The 24,980-nt window shown below is 34.0% G+C and overlaps 1 protein-coding gene across 1 annotated transcript in view; it reads right to left on the bottom strand.

The window, feature by feature from the left end:
* Positions 1-24,980, bottom strand: part of slc45a4a (solute carrier family 45 member 4a) — a 63,787-nt gene that overhangs the window by 28,721 nt on the left and 10,086 nt on the right. The window contains exon 3 of the mRNA XM_073931342.1: positions 3,116-3,788. Coding sequence (XP_073787443.1) covers positions 3,116-3,389 — 274 coding nt within the window. The 5' untranslated portion in view covers positions 3,390-3,788. The remainder of the gene's footprint in view (positions 1-3,115; positions 3,789-24,980) is intronic.

Here is a 24,980-nt window from a genome sequence, read left to right as displayed (position 1 = left end):
ATTACAATTAAACAAAACAAATTTAATTAAGAAAAATTAAGAAGACTTATTAAGAATTACAAATAAATAAGCTACTAAAATAGATTTATTTAATTTTTAATTAAATTAGATTTTAAATAAATTAATTTAAAACTAAAATAACATTTAATTAAAATTTAATTACAATTAAACTTACAACAAACAAACTGAATTAAATTAAATGTTACAATTAAACAAAACAAATTAAGAATAATTTTAAAATTAAAATGACAAAAAAATTAAATTGCTAAAAATATCTTTAATTATAATTAAAAATGTATTAAATTAATTAAAAAATAAAATCAAAATTACATTTAATTACAATTAAAATTACAAAAAACAAGCAGAATTAAATTAAATAAAGTTGGTGGTTCATTCCGCTGTGGCAACCCCAGACTAATAAATAAATAAATAAATAAATAAATAAATATATATATATATATATATATATATATATATATATATATATATATATATATATATATATATATATATATATATATATATATATATATATATATATATATAGTATAGTATTGCTAACAAGTGCAGCAAAAACATTCTGCTAACATTATTGCATGAAAATTAAACTGACTATAAGAAACCACAAGTGACCTCATGTGGACGGATTGATTTGTGGACTGATTTTAGTGAGTGATAGTGAATCAGCAAATCCTCTGACGAAGCGGATTATTGAAATGACACAGATGTGACACACTTACGACACAATAAAAACAGCATGAATCTTCCCTCAGGGACGCAAAACACAAGTCAAGCCTCACAGTCCTGATAAACCAGCATGATGAGGCGAGAAGTGCAGCTAATCGCAGACAGACGACACACTCTTACTCACCACACACACCATAAATCACCATAGTGAGCGAATGCAGTCGTGTTATTCCGATCCCACAGTTCTCACATGTGAAGATCTGATGAGATTTATTCTAGAGTAATAAATCTGTGTCAGCTTTATTAATGCACGCGTCATTGGCAGATCATTTGAAATGTTCTTTATTATTCATAACCAAGGCTGGATTTACAATATTTGACCAAAATGCCACAAAAACAACAACAAAAATGTCTGAATAATTACTATTATTTTAATTAATGATTATTTTTGCCTCAACACATTATGACTGGCTATTTATGCGCAGATTTCAGCTTTACAGCTTTTTTTTACAGTGGCAGTGCGTCGACACATGCACTCCAGTGCTCACGGCGACCCGAGTTATGCTGCGTTCACATCAGACGCGGAACGCGCGGATAAATCACGCTATTCGCGCGTATATAGCCACGTGAACATTTGAGTTTACTCACTTCATTCGCGCGTCAAATTCACTTCAGAACAGACGTGGATTCGTGTGATGGACCGGGCTTCTGTCTGGCCGGTGACTCTAGCTTCATTGCTAAATGGCTAACATGGATTTTATTGATAAAATAACTGTTTATGTGCTTTATGAAGAGTGAAAAACAGCGTCAATACGTTTAGGGTCGTGTCTGAGTCCACTAGATAATTTCAGAGGTGCAGCAGCTCTGTGAGCTCATAGACTCCTCCAGAAACTGAACCAGGATGACGGAGGCTTTCAGCGGTGCTTCTGACTGAGCCAAGCCCAGTTTGATGAACTGTTGTCGGTGTCTGCAGGAGGATTTCCCCCGGGACACTAACAACAGGTGTACATCACAATCACACCCCCACAAGAGCAAGCTACTGATTGGTTAACACAGCGCGAATGTCCGCTGAAATTCAGACTTTCGTACTCAAGCAATTCGCGCGGAATGCACGCCAAACGATCAATTCCCGCCGTGGAATTCGCGGAATATCGCACCGCAGAATGTCTATTTGCACGTTTACATTGACTTAACATGTAAATTACAAAAAAAATATTATAATAAATAAATAAATAAATAAGGCGATGTAGTGGCGCAGTAGGTAGTGCTGTCGCCTCACAGCAAGAAGGTCGCTGGTTCGAACCTCGGCTCAGTTGGTGTTTCTGTGTGGAGTTTGCATGTTCTCCCTGCCTTCGCGTGGGTTTCCTCTGGGTGCTCCGGTTTCCCCCATAGTCCAAACACATGCGGTACAGGTGAATTGGGTAGGCTAAATTATCCGTAGTGTATGAGTGTGTGTGTGTGAATGTGTTTGTGGATGTTTCCCAGAGATGGGTTGCAGCTGGAAGGGCATCCGCTGCGTAGAAACTTGCTGGATAAGTTGGCGGTTCATTCCGCTGTGGCGACCCCGGATTAATAAAGGGACTAAGCCGACAAGAAAATGAATGAATGAATGAATAAATAAATAAATAAATAAATAAATAAAAATGATTCCAGCCAAACTAAAAAGATAAAGTTATTCATTAAAAACAGTGTAGCCTAAAACTGCTGTAGTCAAATAATGAATCAACATAACATTATGTTGTGTTTTGTAATATTTTCCAAACATAAAATGTCTTTAATATATAATATTATATAAGTATATAATCTAAATCTCCTGCTTGATAAGAATTGGTCACAGTACCATCCAAATCAGTCATCAACTCATTTTAAAGGGGACCTATTATGCAGAAATCACTTTTATAAGGGGTGTAAACACAGGTGTGTGTCAGCAATGTGCGAATATAAGCAGCTTCTAATAGTAAACATGTATTAATTCTATTATTTATAATCAGACTTGATCAAAGCCGTCTGCAGAAACACTTTGATTGACATTCTCCCTTTGTATGATGTCATCAGAGTGGAAAAGCTCCGCCCACTAGTGACCATCTCTCCCTCATTAGCATAAGACGTTAGTCTTGTTTGTTAATCTGCCACTATGCTGACATATAGGCATTCATAGCTCCACCCTCTTCTATAAAGAGCTCAATCTCATTTGAATTTAAAGCGACAGTCACCAAAACACCACACGATTACGATGAAAGCCTGAAAGGGGTCAGTTTCAGAGAGTTAATAAACATTATTAGTGGATTTAAAACTTCACACACACACACTAGCGACATAACCTTGTAATTTTAGTCACCCTCAATGTCAATAATCTCATGTTTTGCTCTGCGTACATAAGCTCATGTCATATTTTCTGATTTTTTGGCAGTAATCTGTGTGTTCTCACCTATCTGCAGGAGCACCGGTGTGACCAGCGCCGTCTCCATGGCGTAGCAGAACTCCCGTCCGAACATGACGGCTCCGTGCATGATCCACTGCCGCAGAGGGATGCGATCTATAGATCCCTCGCTGACCGACTCCTCCTGACTCTCCAAGTCCCGCCCACCAGCTCCACCCACTCCGTTAGCCCCGCCTCCTCCTGCCAGCTTCTCCACAGGCGTCAGCATCTGCACGCCGTCTGCGTCGCTGTTCTGCGGAGCCATCGCCGCCGCCGCCGGCATGCAGATCACACGCGGATAACACACACAGGATAACGCGGAAATGTAGAGCAGGAAGCAGCAGTGGATGGAGAAAAGGCTCAAGGTGTGATGAACATCCTCAAATGATGAAGGCGTTTTGCATTTGTGGACGATTGCAGAGGATGTGACTCTATCATAAGGTCACTCCTGCTGGCGTGTGTTTGTGTGTGGGAGTGTGTGTGTGGGTGTATGTGCATGTATGTGTGTGTTTACTGTCTACTGGAAACAGTAAAAATCCATATCAATTGCCATTCAGTTAATACCAGTTTCATGATTTGTATGGAGGCGGTGCTGTAGAGGGTGGAGGGCAGGCCGAGGGGTGAAGGGCGGGAGAAACCAGACGGAAAGCACCGGAGAATCCCCATGGAGCGACTGATCAATCTGGAAGAGAATTAGAGAGAGAGGATGTGACTCGACTAAAATTATACATTTTAATGCGTATACTTAAAGGGTTAGTTCACCCAAAAAAATGAACACAAAATGAGATACTCAGAGGAATGTTGGGATAAAATAGCCATTGACATTTAGAGTAGGACTAAAAAAATACCATGGAAATCAATGAATTATGCATTTAAACGAACATACTTTTATGTGCCTACATTAGTGCATTTTTATATATGTACAGTTGAAGTCAGAATTATTAGCCCCCCCCTTTGAATTAATTTTATTTTTTAAATATTTCCCAAATGATGATAATAGAGCAAGGAATTGTTCACAGTATTTCCTAAAATATTTTTTCTTCTGGAAAAAGTCTTATTTGTTTTATTTCAGCTAGAATAAAAGCAGTTTTTAATTTTTTAAGAGCCATTTTAAAGTCAATATTATTAGCCCCTTTATTTATTTTTTTTATTATTTTTTTTATTATGCGAAAATCATACAAATACAAGAAAACATCAACAAATAACAAATACAAAGCATCAAAACAAAAACAACAACAATATAGTCAGGTACTGGTATGTGCGTGAGTGTGCGTGTGTGTGTGTGTGTATGCATGTAAAGGTAACTAGGTGGACAGGTCAGAGTACATACATAAGGAACAATAACAGTCAATAAATGAAGCAAGTGTCACAGATATAAATAAAACATATAGAAAGAAACCAGTCAGAGGTAGGGAGAAACAACAATGCTTATTAATGTATGATAGCCCCTTTAAGCTATTTATTTTTTCGATAGAGTACAGAACAAACCATCGTTATACAATAACTTGCCTAATTACCCTAACCTGCCTAGTTAACCTAATTACTCTAGTGAAGCCTTTAAATGTCACTTTAAGCTGTATAGAAGTGTCTTGAAGAATATCTAGTCAAATATTATTTACTGTCATCATGACAAAGATAAAATAAATCAGTTATTAGAGATGAGTTATTAACACTAATATATTTAGAAAGGTGTTGAAAAAAATCTGTTCTCTGTTAAACAGAAATTGCGAGAGAGAAAACTAACAGGGGGGCTAATAATTCTGACTTCAACTGTACATTTACATATGCTTTTATACTCATAAAATACTGCATTTGCATGTGTTTTATGTATGCATATGTACTTTAAATGCATATAAATGAATGCATGCATTTATACATGTGCGCTAATGCATGCCATTTTATTTACTTTTATTAATTTTATATTATTTTATGCATATTTATACATTTACATTAACAAATATATGCTTATATTTTTACATTAATTAATGTGATTTTTGGGTTTACTTTTATTCAATTTACATTATTTTTATACATTTATTTTTATGCCTGTGCAATATAGCATTTACATGTACTTATACCTTTTTTACATTAATGTATAGAATTTTAGGGTTTGCTTTTATTAAATTTAATTATTTTTATACATTTATTTTTATGCATGTGCAATAATGCATTTACATGTACTTATACCCTTTTTTACATTACTGTATAGAATTTTAGGGTTTGCTTTTATTACATTTACATTATTGTTATAGAATTATTTTTATGCATGTGTAATAAAGGCATTTTATTACTAAAATGTATAGTTTTTTACATTAATGCATATACATTTTGGGTTAATTTTTATTAAATGTACATTATTTTTTATACATTTTTTGTTATGCATATGCTATAATGCATTTACATGTACTTATATTCGTTTTTTACATTAATGTATGCAAATTTTGGGTTTAGTTTTATTAAATTTACATTATTTTTATACATTTATGCATGGCATTTACACATACTTATATAACATTTTTACATTAATGCATGCAATTTTTAGCTTTACTTTTGTGCATTCACATTAATGCATATACACAAATATAATTACAAAAATGCATGCAGTTTGTTTGGCTTACATATTTCGACCATGTTAAAATGTTAAAATGTTTTTTTTTTGAAGATATTTTATGTATGATATTTCTGTTCGAAAATAAATAAATCAAATTAAATCAAAGGATTGTTGTTTCACTCAAATTTGGTAAATTAATGCTAATGAGTCAAAGTAAACCTAAAAATTTCATTCATTAATGTCAAAAAATGGATATAAGTACATGTGAATGCATTATTAAATGTACCATATTTTAGGTTTTTACATTAATGCATGCAATTTTTTTGGTTTACTTTTATTAAATGTACATTATTTGTTTCACATGCATAAAATAAAATTTATAACAATAATGCAAACCCTACAATGACATACATTAATGTAAAAACATAACATATATTTGTTTAATGTAAATGCATAAAGGTACATGTAAATGCATTGCAAATGCATAAAAAAAAATAAATGACCGCACCCACAATTATTCAGTCTAAAATGACAGAAAAGGGTTAAATGCATTAATAATGCTCCACGTTGTCTTGCGGCAGTTGTCCAGAATCTGTCCTGTTCTTGCATTCGAATTCAAAAGCATAATCTGAGGTTCTCGAGTTCAGCTCCGAAACAAAAACAGCAGAATTAACATATTTGCCAGGATCATACGCTGCGCTTTCAGAGATTACAGCGGCTGTAAAATGTGGCACGTTTCAGGACAGGGCAGAAATTCATGCTAAAACCCCCGAGCATTAAAGTGTGCGCAAACAATCAGCTCTGCAGTGGCACTTCATAACCCTCTTACCAATGGCTGAGATGTGAAATTAATCTGCGTGCGGTCTTTAAGACTCATGGCTCAGGGCTCAGGCTTCAGTAACAGAGCTGACATTGTGTTTCGTGCGCTCGGGTCTCCTGATTAGACCACGCTGCTATTTACAGACGCCAGCAGAAAGAGGAAAGGAATACAGCATTTCCTCAACAACAACAACTACACAACTGGACACTAAATCCCTCAGACCGGCTGTTGATAAGTGACACCGCTGTTTCCCTTTTAAACACGAGCTTTATAGTTTTAAAGGGGACCTATTATGCAGAAATCACTTTTATAAGGGGTGTAAACACAGGTGTGTGCCTGCAATGTGTGAATATAAGCAGCTTCTAATAGTAAACATGTATTAATTCTATTATTTATAACCAGACTTGATTAAAACAGGCTGCAGAAACACTTTGATTGACATTCTCCCTTTGTATGATGTCATCAGAGTGGAAAAGCTCCGCCCACAAGTGACAATCTATCCCTCATTAGCATATGACATTAGTCCTGTCGTTCAATTTGCCACTATGCTGACACAAAGGCATGCATAGCTCCGCCCTCTTCTATAAAGAGCACAATCTCATTTGAATTTAAAGCGACAGTCACCAAAACACCACACGATTAGGATCAAAGCCTAAAAGGGGTCAGTTTCAGAGAGTTTATAAACTTTGTTTGTGTGCTATTTTAAGCAGAAACTTCACACACACACTCTCTATAGGGACAGTAAACATCTTGTAAAATGGGGCGTGCTCTAACAGGAGGCTGGTTGATGAGATAACACAACTACTATCAGCTCTCTTCTGAAGTGTGGCCTGTTTCAGTGGTGCACTAGGAACAGCTGATTCGGGTCACAGGGGCGACGGGCTGATCTGCCAGCTGATTGGTTATCTAATGCTCAGTCAATAGGACACACGGCGCTGATCTGAAATCTGCTTATGGAGATGCAGCAGAGATTTAAGGTGTCATACACAACGAGCAGCATAATTATTGAAGCCAAGCCACAGATACTGCCATTACACCAAAAGCATACTTAGACATACAAGTATGGAGCTAAATTAGTGCCAAAAGCTTGTCGAATAGCACTCACTGAACGTAAAGCTAATGCATTGAATTAAAAAGCGGCTCAGTGGTTAGCACGGTCACCTCACAGCATGAAGATTTGCTGGTTTGAGTCCCGACTGGCTCAATGGCTTTTCTGTGTGGAGTTTGCATGTTCTCCCTGTGTTGGCATGGGTTTGCTCCGGTTTCCCCCACAGTCCAAACGCATGTGCTATATGAACTAAATTGATTGTAGTGTATGAGGGTGTGAATGAGTGTGTATGGGTGTTTCCCAGTTTTGGATTGCTGCTGGTTGGGCATCCGCTGCGTAAGACATATGCTGGAATAGTTGGCGGTTCATTCTGCTGTGGCGACCCCTGATAAATGAAGGGACTAAGCAGAAGGAAAATAAACAACTGAACATTACTGAAATCTTCTTAGTAATTATGTCAGTGTCTCTCACGTCATCAGAAGTGAAGTGTTGGGCTTCAGAAAGCAAGGACGTCCACTGAGACCTGAACCATCGCATATGAAAGAGTGAAATTTAATTGAACTCTTGCTGTTCAAAGTTCTCTCAAATGAGCGGAAAAAATAATCTAATGTCAGAGAATTGATTTTCTTCTTCCCGGATGGACATCATACACATGAGTAATGTTAATCCATTAGACATGAAGACATCAAAGAGGAAACCAGATATCAATTACTCACACGCTAACACACAGACACACACGCACACACACAAGACAGTTAGATAGATATACAGACACCCCTATATTTTGTAGACTATCCATTTACAATATATATATATATATATATATATATATATATATATATATATATATATATATATATATATATATTTATATATATATATATATATCAGGGGCAGCAGACAGGGACATTTTCAACCGGAAAAAAGATCTTCTTTTTACTCATACTTCAAGTTATCTTTACAACAGATACTTTTACTCTACTGCTCTACATTTTTAGGCAAGTAATGGCACTTTTTACTTAAGTATGATTTTTCAGTACTTCATTTACCACTTCAAACAAAAGAGCAAAACAAATAAAAGTTTATTAAATTAAGTTATTTTAACTTAAAACTTTAATTATATTTTTCATTTAAAATGAATTTTAAAAAATTGTCAAATAAAATATCTTTATAGAGTCATCCACCATAATTTTGAGGCTCCAAAGTATCTGTTCGGGCACCATTTTAGCACTGGTACTATTTTAAAAGTATCAATTTAGCACCAGTATCGAAATACCCTCAATCGATACTCAACCCTACTCCTATGTCAAGTAGCAGTCGGCCACGAAATTACTGTGATTCGGATCCTATTTTAACATTAGTACATTTGAATTCAAGAGTTCACACTTAGCTGATGATTGATAATAAAGCGTGTTTGTCATGCTGTCCCGGGAGAAAGCCATGAGCTCATAAGATATATATGTACGTACGTGCGTGTGTGTGTGTGTGTGTGTGTGTGTGTGGGTATGTATGTATGTATATATATATATATATATATATATATATATATATATATATATATATATATATATATATATATATGTATATATATATATATATATATGTACACTTATACACTAAAATTATATATAAATATATATATATATATATATACACTTATATATATTGGTATATATATATATATATATATACCAACTGAGTCAGTTGGCGTTTCTATGTAGTTTGCATGTTCTCCCCACAGTCCAAACACATGCGCTATTGGGGAATTGATGAACTAAATCGGCTGTAGTGTAATAAATGAGTGTGTATGGGTGTTTCCCAGTACTGGGTTGCAGCTAAAAGGGCATCCGCTGTGTAAAAAATATGCTGGAATAGTTGGCGGTTCATTCCACTGTGGCAACCCCTGATAAATAAAGGACTAAGCTGAAGTAAAATGAATGAATGATTGAATAACCGGATCTCGTCTCACTATAGTTGTTAAAGGTTAATTCGTATCTATCTAACGACTGTTCGATATTTTGAATCTATTACTTGTTGTTTTTACAGTTTGTTTTTCATATCAAACCTGCAACTTTGTGCACTTAATATTGAGGAAAAAGCCCCAATCAGATAGGCGAATGTCTGCAGCCACTCCTCCATTTTCTGATGTCTCTGTTTTCCCCCTCATTCACACTGACACGGAGCAGCAGCAGCATTTTAATACCAAAACGGCCTCTTCAGCATTTCCGAAAAGCCCTGTTTTCAGGGATCCAAAAGAAACCCCGAGGTAGTGCGGACGGAAGGCATAACCCCAGCAAAACCTATGCATTTTAGACTAAATCGTATTGGTGTAAACGAAGCCTGAGTGAACCGTCCCTTTAAAGTATGTAGAGAGGTGAGGGGAAAACAAGGACACAAAGAGTGCGAGACATGAGAAATGCAGCAACGCCAACCTGCTGCTGTGGGATGAAATGACAGACACTGATAAGAGAACAGACTGTTCAGTTCACCAGCTGGGAGAGAGAAAGTCGCCCACAAAAACACTAGATTACAGGTGGCGATTCCCTACAGAGCTCTAATTTTCAATGCCACAACACACAAACAGTGATTGTTCACGGTTTGAAAATGCACGATAACAGCATGCGCGTGAGAACGAAGCGTCGAGATTCACGATAACCAATAGCATGCATGGAGAAATCCCAATTGAGTGCTGGAACTAGCTGCTGAACAGTAAACAAGTAATACGACATGACTGTTTAAATCACTAAGCAGAACTAAATACTGCATTTTACAGGTGATAATATTATAGCAATTACCAAAAGTAAAGCAATAATGCATTAAGAGTGTGCTCAACACCTTAGCAACCATCTTGGAGACCTTAGCAACTGCATAACAATCCATTTAAATGTTGCCTTTTACATCATTCATTCATTTTCTTTATTTATCAGGGGTCGCCACAGCGAAATGCAGCACCAACTTATCCAGCATATGTTTTACACAGCGGAAGCCCTTCCAGCTGCAACCCGAGACCGGGAAACCCCCATACACTCTTACATTTAAACTCATACACTACAACCAACTTAGTTCATCAATTCCCCAATAGTGCATGTGTTTGGACTGTGGGGGAAACCGGAGCACCCGGAGGAAACCCACGCCAACACAGGGAGAGCATGCAAACTCCACACAGAAATGCCAACTGACCCAGCCGAGACTCGAACCAGCAACTTTCTTGCTGTGAGGTGATCGTGCTACCCACTGTACCACCGTGCTGCCTGATTTTCACATTAGTTAATAGTTTTCATACTCAGTTACATTCACAATGCATAACAACACATTACAATCCACAGAACAACTTAGCAACCATCTAGCAGTGTCTTGGCGATTATCTTGGACACCTCAGCAACTGCACAGCAATGCATTCAAATGTTGATTTTTACATTAGCTAATGCTATTCATACTCTGCTATGCATACCAATAACATTCACAGAACACCTTAACAACTACCTAACAATGCCTTTGCAACCATTGTAAACAGCTTAGCAGCTGCATAGAAATCCACAAACACTGTTGCAGTTTGCATAAATAAGGTACTGGCACTCATACTGTGCAATAGGCACAACTCTATTTAGCAGTGCAGTACAATAAAAATGTTAGATCCACAGAACACCTTAGCAACCATCCAGTAATGCCTTAGGAACACCCTAGGAAGTGCACAACAATGCATAAAGATATTCCCACCCCAAAAAAATAAAAGTACTTGTGTTCATACTCTGTTATTGGTGTTTGCCTATTTGGAAGTACTGCACAACAACACATTAAGATCAACTTTTCAAGCACCAAACGGAAGTGTCAGCCAATCAGAACGCTTTATGCAAATACCCCAGCTCAGACAGTAGCTGATTGCGGACTAGTTTCATTGGCTGATGCTGCTATGATGATCGCGTCAGCCCCAACTTCAGACAAGCCTGATACATGAGGCTCCTGCACTGTTGGAATTTGTACTAATCGTTATGTTTGTAATGGAGATTTACATTCTTGTAAGATGTGCCATTGATGAAAAAAAAAAAAGCATCAGCCAATCAGATCGCTTTATGCAAATACCCCAGCTCCGACAGTAGCTGATTGCGGACTATTTTCATTGTCAGCCGAACTTCAGACACAACCTTGGTCAAGCTTTGATGATGAAGCCCTGTGCGCCCCGTAAGGAGTGCACAGCAATGCATAACACCATTAACACCATAGCAACAATGCACAACAGCCTAGCAACTAAACAATCCCAATAAAAACAGAGCAATTAGTTTATATAAAGTATTAGCATTGAAATTAATTCTCTTAAAAGGCGATATTGCATAGCAATGCATTCAAATGCACTCAGCACCTTAGCAACCACATTACGAAACACCAGAACACATGTGTTGAGCTGTTGACAGTGGTATATGTGTCCCACACTGCTAAAAACACTATTAGGACACCTATATTTCACTAAAAAGTGTAAATTGGTTGTTTTTGCGTTATTTCAAGCAAATTCGTATTTCGGGTATGAAACAAATTTTTGAAGCTGCGTCACGGTCATGAGATAATAGCGTGTATTCCAGCGTGCAGACTGGACGTCTGTGCCAGAGAGTGTCTTATTACGTCTTACAGTGTGCTGCATTAATGCATGAGTAAGACTTGGTTCAAACCAATCAGCGCGCTCTATTGTGCAACTTCATTAATATTCATTACTGTCACAGTGTTTAGACGACAGAGACGCCACGTTGTGTTGGCAAAACAAGCGTGAAGTGTTGCTTTTATAGTTTGCTGCAGTGAAGTTTTGTTTTCATTTTCTCTCTGTGAGAGCTCAGCTGGAGTCACGTGTGGATTAACAGTGTACGCGACGCTCGACAACAATAGCTTACGTGTCTAAGGAGGATTATTGTTTACCTGAGAGCTGTTCTCATCTGCAAACGCTGAGATCCGGATTCGCTTTAGTCTCCTCCTAATACAGACGCGGCTCTAGTTGCTGGTGATTGTCCTGTCTCTATCGACCCTGTTCGTATCGACCTAAGTTAACTATTGCACCGAGTGTAAACATGTTTACAACCAAACTTTAACCTTATGTAGGATTTTCACCGCATTTTGTGACCGGAATAACACACGCGGCTCTCTGACGCTACCTGTCGTGTGCATCTAAGATTCCGGGAAATGCAGAGTTTTTTTCTCTCTCATTCACCGTGCGGTATCAAACATTGCATAAAAAATACACGCTTAGAGCAGCTCCTCGAATCAAATATCTCATTTGTTGCGAGGGACATGAATGAATTCCCTGAATGAAAGAGCCAAACTGCAGTTAAAGTCCACCATTTAATAATTTGCCAAATAATTCGACTACAGATGTCCATGTAAACATAGTCACTTTGTCCCCTGTGTGTGTGTGTGTTTTGACTCTGAACGTCAGCGCACCCAAATAGACACTCCCACACCATCCCTCTTTTCTTCCTCCGACACTCCCCCCTAAACAGAGCTGGACACGCCCACTTTTCTGACTTTTTCCAAAGTAGAGGTGTGAAAACACCCTGCTGAAACGAGGGGGCTTCATGGGCCTTTAAATACTGACATTTTATGAAAAAAATATATTAAAAATGAAATAAAGAGAATATAAAGAACTCATACTTAACAATTAACACTATTTTTTGCACTTGTTGTTTATTTGAGGTTTGTTTACATTTTGAATTTGTATTTCATTGCTTTATATGCCTATAACTTCTTGCAAAGGGGCGACCAGATAAATAATTACTTTACGTCCAATTACAATCTTAAGAAATGTTTAGTTAACGTACACTGTGCCTCGGTGTGAAACAAATAAAACAATAATATAAAAATAAATAAGTATTCATCATCCCCATTCATGGTGCATCCCTATTTGACTTCCAGCCACCAAGCCGATGCGCACATCAATGCAACACTGCACGGCTGACCCAAATTACACTGGCTAAATTTCACGGGTCAGGCTGACTGCAGTCAAGGTATCGGGTTTAAATTTGTACGTGCTGGGGTGAAAAAACCCCTCCCCCGTCCGCCCTACATTCATCCGCTGATCCTGAGGGGAACCAAACACACGTAACCGCTGGAAAATTGGGGACTATTTGGGTCAGTTTACTAATCAGAGGCTCACAAGGCACAAATGGAGATCAGGTCAGGATGATTAATAGCTGGATTCAGGTGATGCTCGGATAACAACTTTGTCTAGCGATTTAAATCACAATACCGGCATCCCAGTGTGACATATTTCAGCTATATCTACATGCCAGGCCTCCACCGGTGAGCAGGCATTTCACAGCTACGGTCAGACATGACACCAGGCAGGGTGTGTTGCTGTTGGCAGGATGATCTACAGTCATTCTGACAAGACCTGAAGTATTGGACCATTTGGCCTCGTGAGCACTTTGTCATAAGAGCAGCATCAAGAACATTGTGTTCCATTCTAAATACATTAGTTACTAAGTAACATTGCCATAGCAACAGCTTAACAACACCTAGAATAACCTAGCAACTGCATCCCAATAAGGATCCACTCAAAAGAACATGTAAACTCCACATGGAAATGCCAACTGACCCAGCCTGGGCTCGAACCAGCAACCTTCTTGCTGTAAGGGGATTGTGCAACCCACTGCGCCACCATGACGCTCCAATTCATATTTTATTATGCAATATTACACATATGAGCATAAAAATGGACTGATGAAAGATGGTGAGAGAGAATGGTGCAGCAGTGCAGGACCTGCTCATGAATGTAAACAGAGGATGTGTGTGTGTGTGTGTGTGTGTGAGTGAGTGTGTGTGTAGAAGCAGAGACAGACTGCAGTGCTGCTGCAGGAGGAGGAGCCACATGCAAACGTGAACAACCCCTGCACCAACACACACTCTCTGTAGAAACAACAGCAGCTACACACACACACACACACACACACACTGTACATAGTCACACACAAATACATATACACACACACACACAAACACACACACACACAAGTATATGCCCTTACTGTACACACACACTTACTGTACATACACACACAAATTCATAAACACACACACTGTACAGTCACACACAAATACACACACACACACACACACACACACACACACACACACACGCCTTTACTGTACACACACACACATACAAATACATACACACACAAGCGAATACACACTTACTGTACACACACACACACACACACACACACTGTACATAGTCACAGACAAATACATATACACACACATACACACACAAGCATATGCCCTTACTGTACACACACACTTACTGTACATACACACACAAATTCATAAACACACACACTGTACAGTCACACACAAATACACACACACACACACACACACACACACACACACACACACACACACACACACACACACACACAAGCATACGCCTTTACTGTACACACACACACACACACACATACAAATACATACACACACAAGCGAATACCTACTTACTGTACACACACACACACACACACACACACACACACACACACACACACACACAACTCTAGACACGCGCACTTACAAACACAAGCATACTCACACAAATACATACACACACACACAAATAAAAACGCACACATAAAATGCAAACACACTGTACACACACACACACACAAATACATACACACACACACACACACACACACACACACGAAAACACACTTACTGTACACACACACACACAACTCTAGACATGCACGTTTACAAACACACACACACACACACAAATGCAAACACACTATACACACACACACAACTCTAGACATGCACGTTTACAAACACACACACACACACATACACGAATACACACTTACTGTATATACACACACACACACACGCACGTGAGAATCAGCAGGTTGGGTTGCCAGGTCAGCTTCTGTAACCAACCTGTCTTATGACTCATCCTGCAGACTGACCACACAAACACAGCTCAAAGTGCTGAATCAGCAGCTTACACACGCACACGCACACGCACACGCACACGCACACGCACACGCACACGCACACGCACACGCACACGCACACACACACGCACACACACACACACACACACACACACACACACACACACACACACACACACACACACACACACACACACACACACACACACACACACACGTGCAGTAACACACATCAGTAAACCTAGTCACAGCTAAAGAATGCAGTTAAAATATTTCTAATCCAAAACAAGCGACTCACGGAGAGTATTAGAGGGATGATGACCATGCTGTGTGTTAAATAACTCTCACACTCTCCTTTGAAAGCAACTAGAGTGTGACTGGCTGTTAGTACAAGATTTCTGAATCATATGACTAATAAATAAAAAATAAAGCAGTATTTTAAAGATACACCTGTGTCTTTATTTATTTTATAGATATTGTAGTCTCTATTGTTGGTTTAATTTTTCATTTAATTATTCAGTGTATAACTGTGTTTTCCTGAACCTTTGTTTTTTGGTACATTGAACCAGTGTGTGGTTTTATGGTGTTTGTTTCCGTGTATATGTATCTTTATTGTTCATATTGCATTTATAGTGTTATTATTTTCTGTCTGGTCTAGGATGAGCCAAATAAATGAATGAAAAATTTACAGCAAGCAAACAAACATGCAAACAAACAAATTAAAAAACTAACAAGCAAATAATTAATTAAATAAATAAACAAACAAACAAGTAAATAAATAAAGCAAACAAATAAATAGAGCAAATATAAAGCAAAAATAAAGCAAATCAATATATGAATAAAACAAACTAACAAACAAATAATTACTTAAATAAAAAGCAAACTAATAATAAAGCAAACAAACAAATAAAAAAGCAATCAAATAAAGCAAACAAACAAACAAAACAAACAAACAAACTATTAATTAATTTAGTAACTAAAAATAAACAAATAAATAAAAAGGCAAACTAATGAATAAGTCAATAAATAAAACACACAAGCAAACAAATAAATAAAAAAGCAAACTAATAAATAAACAAGTAAATAAAGCAAACAAATAAATAAAGATCAAAAAGCAAAATTATAAAGCAAATACATAATTAATTAAAAAAATAAATAAAAGCACACAAGAAATAAATAAATAAAAAATGCAAACTAATAAATAAGTAAATAAATAAAGCAAACAAATAAATAAAGCTTAAATAAAGCAAATGAATAAATAAAATAAACTAACAAATAATTTATTAACTAATTAAATAAAAAACAAACTAATGAATAAGTAAATAAAACAAACAAAAAAATAAAAAGCAAACAAATAAACAAACAAACAAATAAATGAAGTAAAACAAACAAACAAACAAACAATTAATTAATTAATTAATTAATTATAAATAAACAAATAAATAAAAAACAAAACTGATGAATAAGTCAATAAATAAATCACAAACAAATAAATATATAAAAAGCAAACTAACAAATAAAGCAAACTAATAAATAAACAAAAATAAGTAAATAAATAAAAGCAAACAAATAAATAAAGCAAAACAACTGATAAATAGAATAAACTAACAAACAAACAAACAATAAATGTATTCATTAAATAAAAAGCAAACTAATGAATCAGTAAATAAATATAGCAAACAAACAAATAAAAAAAACAATAAAAAACAAACAAACAAACAAATAAAATAAATAAACAATGAATTCATTAATTAAATAAAAAGCAGACTAATGAATAAGAAAATAAAGCAAACAAATAAAGCAAAATAAACCAAATATCAAATAAAGATCTATGATTTTCTAATATGTATATATAATATTTTATTATAAGCATTTTATATATTTATAATATATTAAAAAATCTAATTAATAAATGAAATAAACTAAATAAAGATATATTACAACATTTATTTCAACGTGACTTCTTAGCCTGCTAACCGACAGCAATAAAAGCAGCAGCAATACTTCTTAGAGATTATTGGAGAATCATAATTTTTTTATAAAATAATAATAATAATAATAATAATAATAATAATAATAATAATAATAATAATAATAATAATAATAATAATAATAATAATAATAATAATAATAATAAATTGTCATCATTTCATTCCAAACCAGAGTTTCTTCTGTCGATTCCCCATTTTGGTTAACAATTAAATGCTTCACTTTTGACATTTTTAATTCCACTTACAAGTCCTGTCAGTGCAACTCAAGCCTGTAAGCCAAGACAGGACCAGAGAGAACCTTAAAGAACACAGGCTGATTTCCGTCATGGCCCTCAGACATCGAGTGCCAGAATAGACTGAAGCCAAAAGTCCAATAACGTCCCGAAGAAAAAAAAACAAACACACTCAATGACGAGGCCTCTGTGTTCCTGGTAAGATGAGTGTGAGTCGGCTTAAAGCGCTAAATAAAGACCATCAGCCCTGAACACACACACACACACACACACACACACACGATTTGATCTGCACTACTGGTCAAATGTTTGAAATCAAACTCATTTATTTTTTACTATTTTCTGCTCAGCAGGATGCATTTATTTGATCATATACAGTAAACATTTGTAAAATTGTGGAAAATGTTAATAGAATTGAAATAATTGTTCTACTGGAAAACAAAGAGCTCTGACACGAAGCTGATCTGCGAACACCCACGTGAAGCAGCTTCATTTATCTGACTGATGGAGAATCATTAGGTTTGTTAATGATGATGTCACTGCACGGGTCAGCAGGTGGTTGTTTTGAACTTGACCCAGTTTTGTGAGAGGTGTTGGGTTACTCGTCTGCATCTGAATGTGAACTGAGCGCCTTCTCTTTCTGCCCCTCTGATAAAACAGGCTTTAACTCTGCAGATTCATTTTAAGGCTCAGCACAAGTTATGGCAAAGAAAAAAAACAACAACAAAAAAAAAAAAACAGTGTTGCTAGGCAACGCAACAGGGTCTGACTAAAGCAATTAAAGACAATTGAGATTACACTTAAAATGCAGTCATTTTAAAATTGTATTATTATTATTATTATTATTATTATTATTATTATTATCATTGTTGTTATTCATATTTTGTTTATTTTATTATCATTTATTATTGTTGTTGCTATTATATTATTATTATATTTTACAAAAAATACTTGACATTTAAATTTGAGATGTATTATCAGCACTATCATTATTAATATTATTATTGTTGTAGTTTTCACCAGTATTTCTAGTGATAATATTATTATATATTATTTATTATATAATAATATTGTTATTATATAAATTATTATTGTATTTTTGTTGTCGTTATTAATAATATTTTAATTATCATTATTATTATTATTACTACATTTTACAAAAAATATTATGTGATTGACATTTAAATATTGAGATTTATTATTATTATTATTATTATTATTATTATTATTATTATTATATTTATCATTGTTCTCATTATTAATAATATTCTCATTATTATTATTATTATTATTATTATTAATATATTATTCTTATTATTATTTTACAAAAATATTATGTGTTGTGCTTGACATATACATTTTGAGATGTATTATTATTATTTTTTTTCTATTATTATTAGTAGTAGTATTATTACCATTCCTATTATTATCAATAATATTAGTAGTTTGTTATTATTATTGTTATTATTAATATAATTATTATATGATTTATTATTGTTATTAATAATATTTTATTAATTATTACTGCTGTTATTATTATTATTATTATTATTATTATTATTATTATTATTTTACAAAAGTATTATGTGTTGTGCTTGACATTTACATTTTGATATGTATTTTTTTTTCTATTATTAGTAGTAGTAGTATTATTACCATTACTATTATCAATAATATTAGTGGTTTGTTATTATTATTATTATTATTATTATTATTATTATTATTACTGGTATCATTATAATCATCATCATTATTACAACAACTGCTACTATTATTATTTTTATTATTATTTTAAATGAAGAATTACAATAGTATGTTTATTATATTTTATTTAAAACTTTAAACCACTGAGCATTGATTTGCACAGAAACCTGCCTGAAACTTGTGTTTTTGTTAAGTACATCTCATTCTAGGTTGCTTAAAATGTTTGGCATATTTTGCATCCCCAAACACATGTAACCATACTGAAACTTCTATATTGCTAAATGAGACACACTGACAGAACAGGACCTGATTGCGTGTAAAAAAGCACAGTGCCGTGTTTGGCAATATAACACACAGCTCATATATTTACTTATCTCTCTATATATTTTAAATCACAGCATTTGTTTTTGATTAATCATGCAGCCCAACCACACGCTGCAACCGAAGGGAAAAAGGCCAGGTCAGAAATACAACCTGCTCGTAACTCACTGAAACTCCTGATGACAGCACTGACCTTCTCCTCAAACTGCTGCATTATGGGTAGCTGCTTTAGTTCGGCTGTTTCACACAAACCTGTGCCCTACTATTAAGCATATAAAAACCTTGATGCTTCATGACCCAATTAAAGCAGTTCAGCTGCATACTATATTCTGATGTTGGAGTAAATGTAGTAAAATGTAAGGTTATTCCACAGATTAATCTTTTCACTTCATAAGACATAAAATGTGTGTGTATGTGTGTGTGTAATGTCTTTAATACTTTGACATTAATACAAATGTCTGTCGCAATATTTAACTGTAATAAGCAAAAGAAAAAGTAATAATGTAAAACATTAATAATATGAAAGCATTTATGAGAAATAATACTAAAATAAACAAATGAACAACTAATATGAATATAAAAATATATGAATGAAGACTACAGAGATTAAGAACAAAATAAAAAAAACGCTGAAAAGTATTTATTTTATTTATTTTGATTAATTAGTTATTTATTCTCTTCTGTTCAAAGAAATAATTATTTTTGTTTACAAAAAATAAATAAATGATTAAATAAGAATTAATAATAATAATAATTTTATTGTTGTTATAATGAATAATAATAATAATAATAATAAATAATTATAATTTTTTAGTAAATAAAAACATATTTTTCAAACAGAAGAGAAAAATAAGGTGAAATAAATAAATAAATAAAAACAAACAAGCAAACAAACAAACAAAGAAGATAAATAAATAAATAAATAAATAAATAAATAAAAGTGTGTGGGCATGTGTGGCTATGAAGAATTCACAAGGACAGTGCTTTCTGTCATTTCAATTAAAGGAAAATAGAAATTATCAATTCTTTTAATAAGTAATAGATAATTATATTAATTATAGTATTATCATTATTTTACTGCTACTATAAATCAAAATAGCAAAAAAACAACATATTTTTTAACAATATATTATTTTATTATTTTATTGCAAAAAACAAATAAACAAACAAATATACAATTTCAATTAAAGGAAAATAGAAATTATAATTTCTATTAATAATTAATAGATAATTATATTATATGAATTATATTATTATTATTATTATTATTATTATTATTATTATTACTATAATTATTATTACTATTATTATTCTTATTATTATATTACTGCAACTATAACTAAATAAAAAATAGCATAATCATAAATATTTTATATACCAATATATTATTTTAATATAAAAAACAAACAAACAAACAAACATACAAATAAATAATCAAATAAAGTAACAAACAAACTAACAAACAAATAAATAAATAAACTTACTAACAAACAAAATAATAGCTAAATTGCTAATTGCTAAAGAGCAAGATACAAAAGCACACTTTAATTTGGGAAAACGTGCATGAAAACAAATATTGCTATTATTATTATTATTATTACTGTTATCATCATCATCATTATTATGCTACTGTTACTAAACAGTAGTAAAACAAAAAGAAAGAAAAAAATACATATTTTAATATCAAATTGCAAAACAAACAAATAAACAAACATAATTGCTAAACAACAATATAAAAAAAACACACTTTAATTTGAGAAAAAGCATGAAGAAAAAATTATTGTTATTATTTATCATCATCCTTGTTATTATACTGTAACTACACTACAGGGAAATGATTAAAACAACAAGAAAGAAAATAAATATTATTATTTTACAACAAAACTAACAAACAAAGAAATAAAATAGAAATAAAGGAACATAAATAAACAAACAAAATGAATGAATGAATGAATGAATAGCATTTTTTTAATCAAAGTGCTGTCAGACTTGCAGAACCCAGAGAAAAAAAGCTAATGTTCAGCAAATGCAGATATTTTAGTGTGAACTGTCACTTCAACAGATATACAGAGTGAGCAGGAGGACATGTAGGCTCAGACAACAGGCTCTCCTTCATTCAGTTCTCCTTCATTTGCTCAAACTCTAAAAAGGGAGCTGTGCTGAAACCATACACTCGCTCACATCGCATCAACACGGATGGAAAATTCCGGACTGAAAAATCTTGGCCTTTGGCTGCGTCCTGTCCTGTACCTCTCATGATGCACACGCTTCAGTCTCTGATAAGAGCAAAATACAGACGGCAGATCCAGTCACAAAACACATGATCACTAATGCACACACACACACACACACACACACACACACACACACACACACACACACACGCGCACGCACGCACGCACGCACGCACGCACGCACGCACGCACGCACACAGGATTTTAATATTACTGATAAGCTTTCCTACATGAGAAATTCATAGTAATGAAGAGTATATATTAAGTGTGAACATTATGGTATTTACAATTTTTATTATTCAATATTTCCTAAAACAAAAACAAACAACAAACTAACTAAATAAATTAAAATAAATAATAAAAAATAAATAGAAATAAGTAAATTTAAAAAAATTAATAAATAAATAATTGAAAATAAATAAAACTAAATAAAAATATAGATAAATAAAAACAAATAAATAAAAATGTAAATAAAAAATAAAAATATTAATTATTTAATAATTATTAAATTAATTAAAATGATATGAATATATATTTATATATAGTTATTTATGGGTGTACTTTAAGTTTATAATAACCATTTTCATTTATTTATTATTTGCTGTTTCCTGAAAAACATAAAACTAACTAAATGAATAAATAAATAAAAATAAATATAAATAAATATAAAACAATTTAACAAAAACACTAATATTTAAATAATTAAATAAGTGAATAATAATAAAAACAAATATATAATAAATACAAATAAGTAAATAATAATAAACAAAAATAAATAAATAAGAAATAAATAAGAAATATGATAAATAAATAAATAAATAAATAAACAAACAAACAAATAAATAAATAAATAAATAAATTAATTAATTAAATAAATAAAAAATGTAACAAATAAATACAAACAAACAAATATATAAATAATTACAAATAAAAATAAACAAGTAAATTAATTAAATAAATAGGAATGTATAATATATATATATATATATATATATATATATATATATATATATATATATATATATATATATATATATATATATATATGTATGTGTACAAGTCAATAAATGTAAATAAATAGAATATCTATTATTTGTATTCTTCTCTGTACATTTCTTTAAATATAACTTCAAGCAACAAAATAAATATATTTAATTCATCTAATATACATTTTATTTGAGACACAAAATATTTAAGCTTATATTTTTGTTTGCATTCATATTTTCCAGTATGCATTGACTTAAACATTTATTAACTTACACTCTCCAGACAAGTCCTGCATCATCATGCACTCATTTTTCTTCCAACCGAGCATGTAGTTATTATAACAATGCATAATTATAGACAAAAGGCATCTTAAAATTGTTGTGCTGCACACCTAAACAGCCTTTAACACTGTCTAGATAATGGACTGAATGGGTTTAGTAATGCAACCCATGTTCCTCGTCATCTTAGTCTAGTGTGTGTCTTCCTCCTGCACACACACACTCACAAAACAGCCTTTATGCTGCATATATACACACATATATACACAACACACACATGCACACACGTACATATGCACACACACACACGAATACACACTATTCTTCCAGCTGTTTAATTATTAATGCAGTCAATATGAATAATTGAGATTAGTTCAGATGTTGTGTTTGGAAGTTCGCGCTCCCAAAATTAACTCGTCTCATTATTTTTTCAAGTCTGTCTAGAAGCAGGTTACGTGAGCGGCACACACCTACACACAGATACACACACACACCCACATAACGAGACACACATTAAGACACACACAAACATGCAGATGCAGACACACACACATGCAGACAGACACATGTACACACACACTTATAAGTAGACACACATAAACAGACCTGCAAACATACACAGTCAGACACATACAAACACAGGCAGGCAAACACACACACACATGGACATGCACGCACACACACATGCACAGAGACATGCGCGCACACACACATGCACGCATGCTCAGATGGCTGAGAGGTTGTTAAAGCGGAATGAACCGCTGACTAATCCAGCATATGTTTTACACAGCGGATGCCCTTCCAGCTGCAACCCAGTACTGGAAAACACCCATACACACTTATTCACACACACACTACGCACAATTTAGTCCTCTATAGCACGTGTTTGGACTGTGGGGGAAACCGAAGCACCTGGAGGAAACACCAACACCACACCAACACAAGGAGAACACGCAAACTCCACAAAGAAATGCAAACTGACCCAGCCAAGACTCGAACCAGTGATCTTCTTGCTGTGAGGCCACAGTGCTAACCACTGAGCCACTGTGCCACTCAAAGCTACATTATGTGTGATTTATATTTACCAAACAAAAGAAAGTCCCCATAGTGTCAATATATACTGTTATTAGTGTACTATAAGCAATGTACTGTAAGCTACACACACACACACACATTATGCAAGCGCCATAAAGTCAGCACGTCAGCAATTAAAACAACTGACATGTAGTGCAGGAAAACTCTTACTCATGGCTTTCTGATGTCATTGCGTAAGGGTGTTAAAGCGGAGCTCGTCTTAATAAGCAGATCAAGCCTCACTTTCAGCTGATGGCCACTATGATGCCCTTATGTCACATTCCCAGCAGCATGTACACTTCACACAGCACAAACAAACACAACGCTAAGTTCGGATTACTGGCTACTTGCAAACGTATTCAAGATACCATCCAGTTTAACATGCAGGTCGCAGGTTCGAGTCCCGGATGGGTCAGTTGGTGTTTCAGTGTGGAGTTTGCATGCTCTCCTCGTGTTGGCGTGGGTTTCCTCCGGGTGCTCCCCCACAGTCCAAACACATGCGCTATAGGGGAATTATCTGTGTTGTAAGTGTGTGAATGCAAGAGTGCATGGCTGCCTCTCAGTATGGAATAGTTGGCGGTTCATTGCACTGTGGCGACCCCAGATGAATAAAGGGACTAAGCTGAAGGACATTGAATGAATGATATTATGAATACCTCAATTTTTTTTTTTTTTTTATTCAACTAAATGAATAAATAAATA

Source organism: Danio rerio, chromosome 19, assembly GCF_049306965.1.
Source record: "Danio rerio strain Tuebingen ecotype United States chromosome 19, GRCz12tu, whole genome shotgun sequence".
Lineage (NCBI taxonomy): Eukaryota > Metazoa > Chordata > Actinopteri > Cypriniformes > Danionidae > Danio > Danio rerio.
This window is presented reverse-complemented; position numbering and strand designations above follow the sequence as displayed.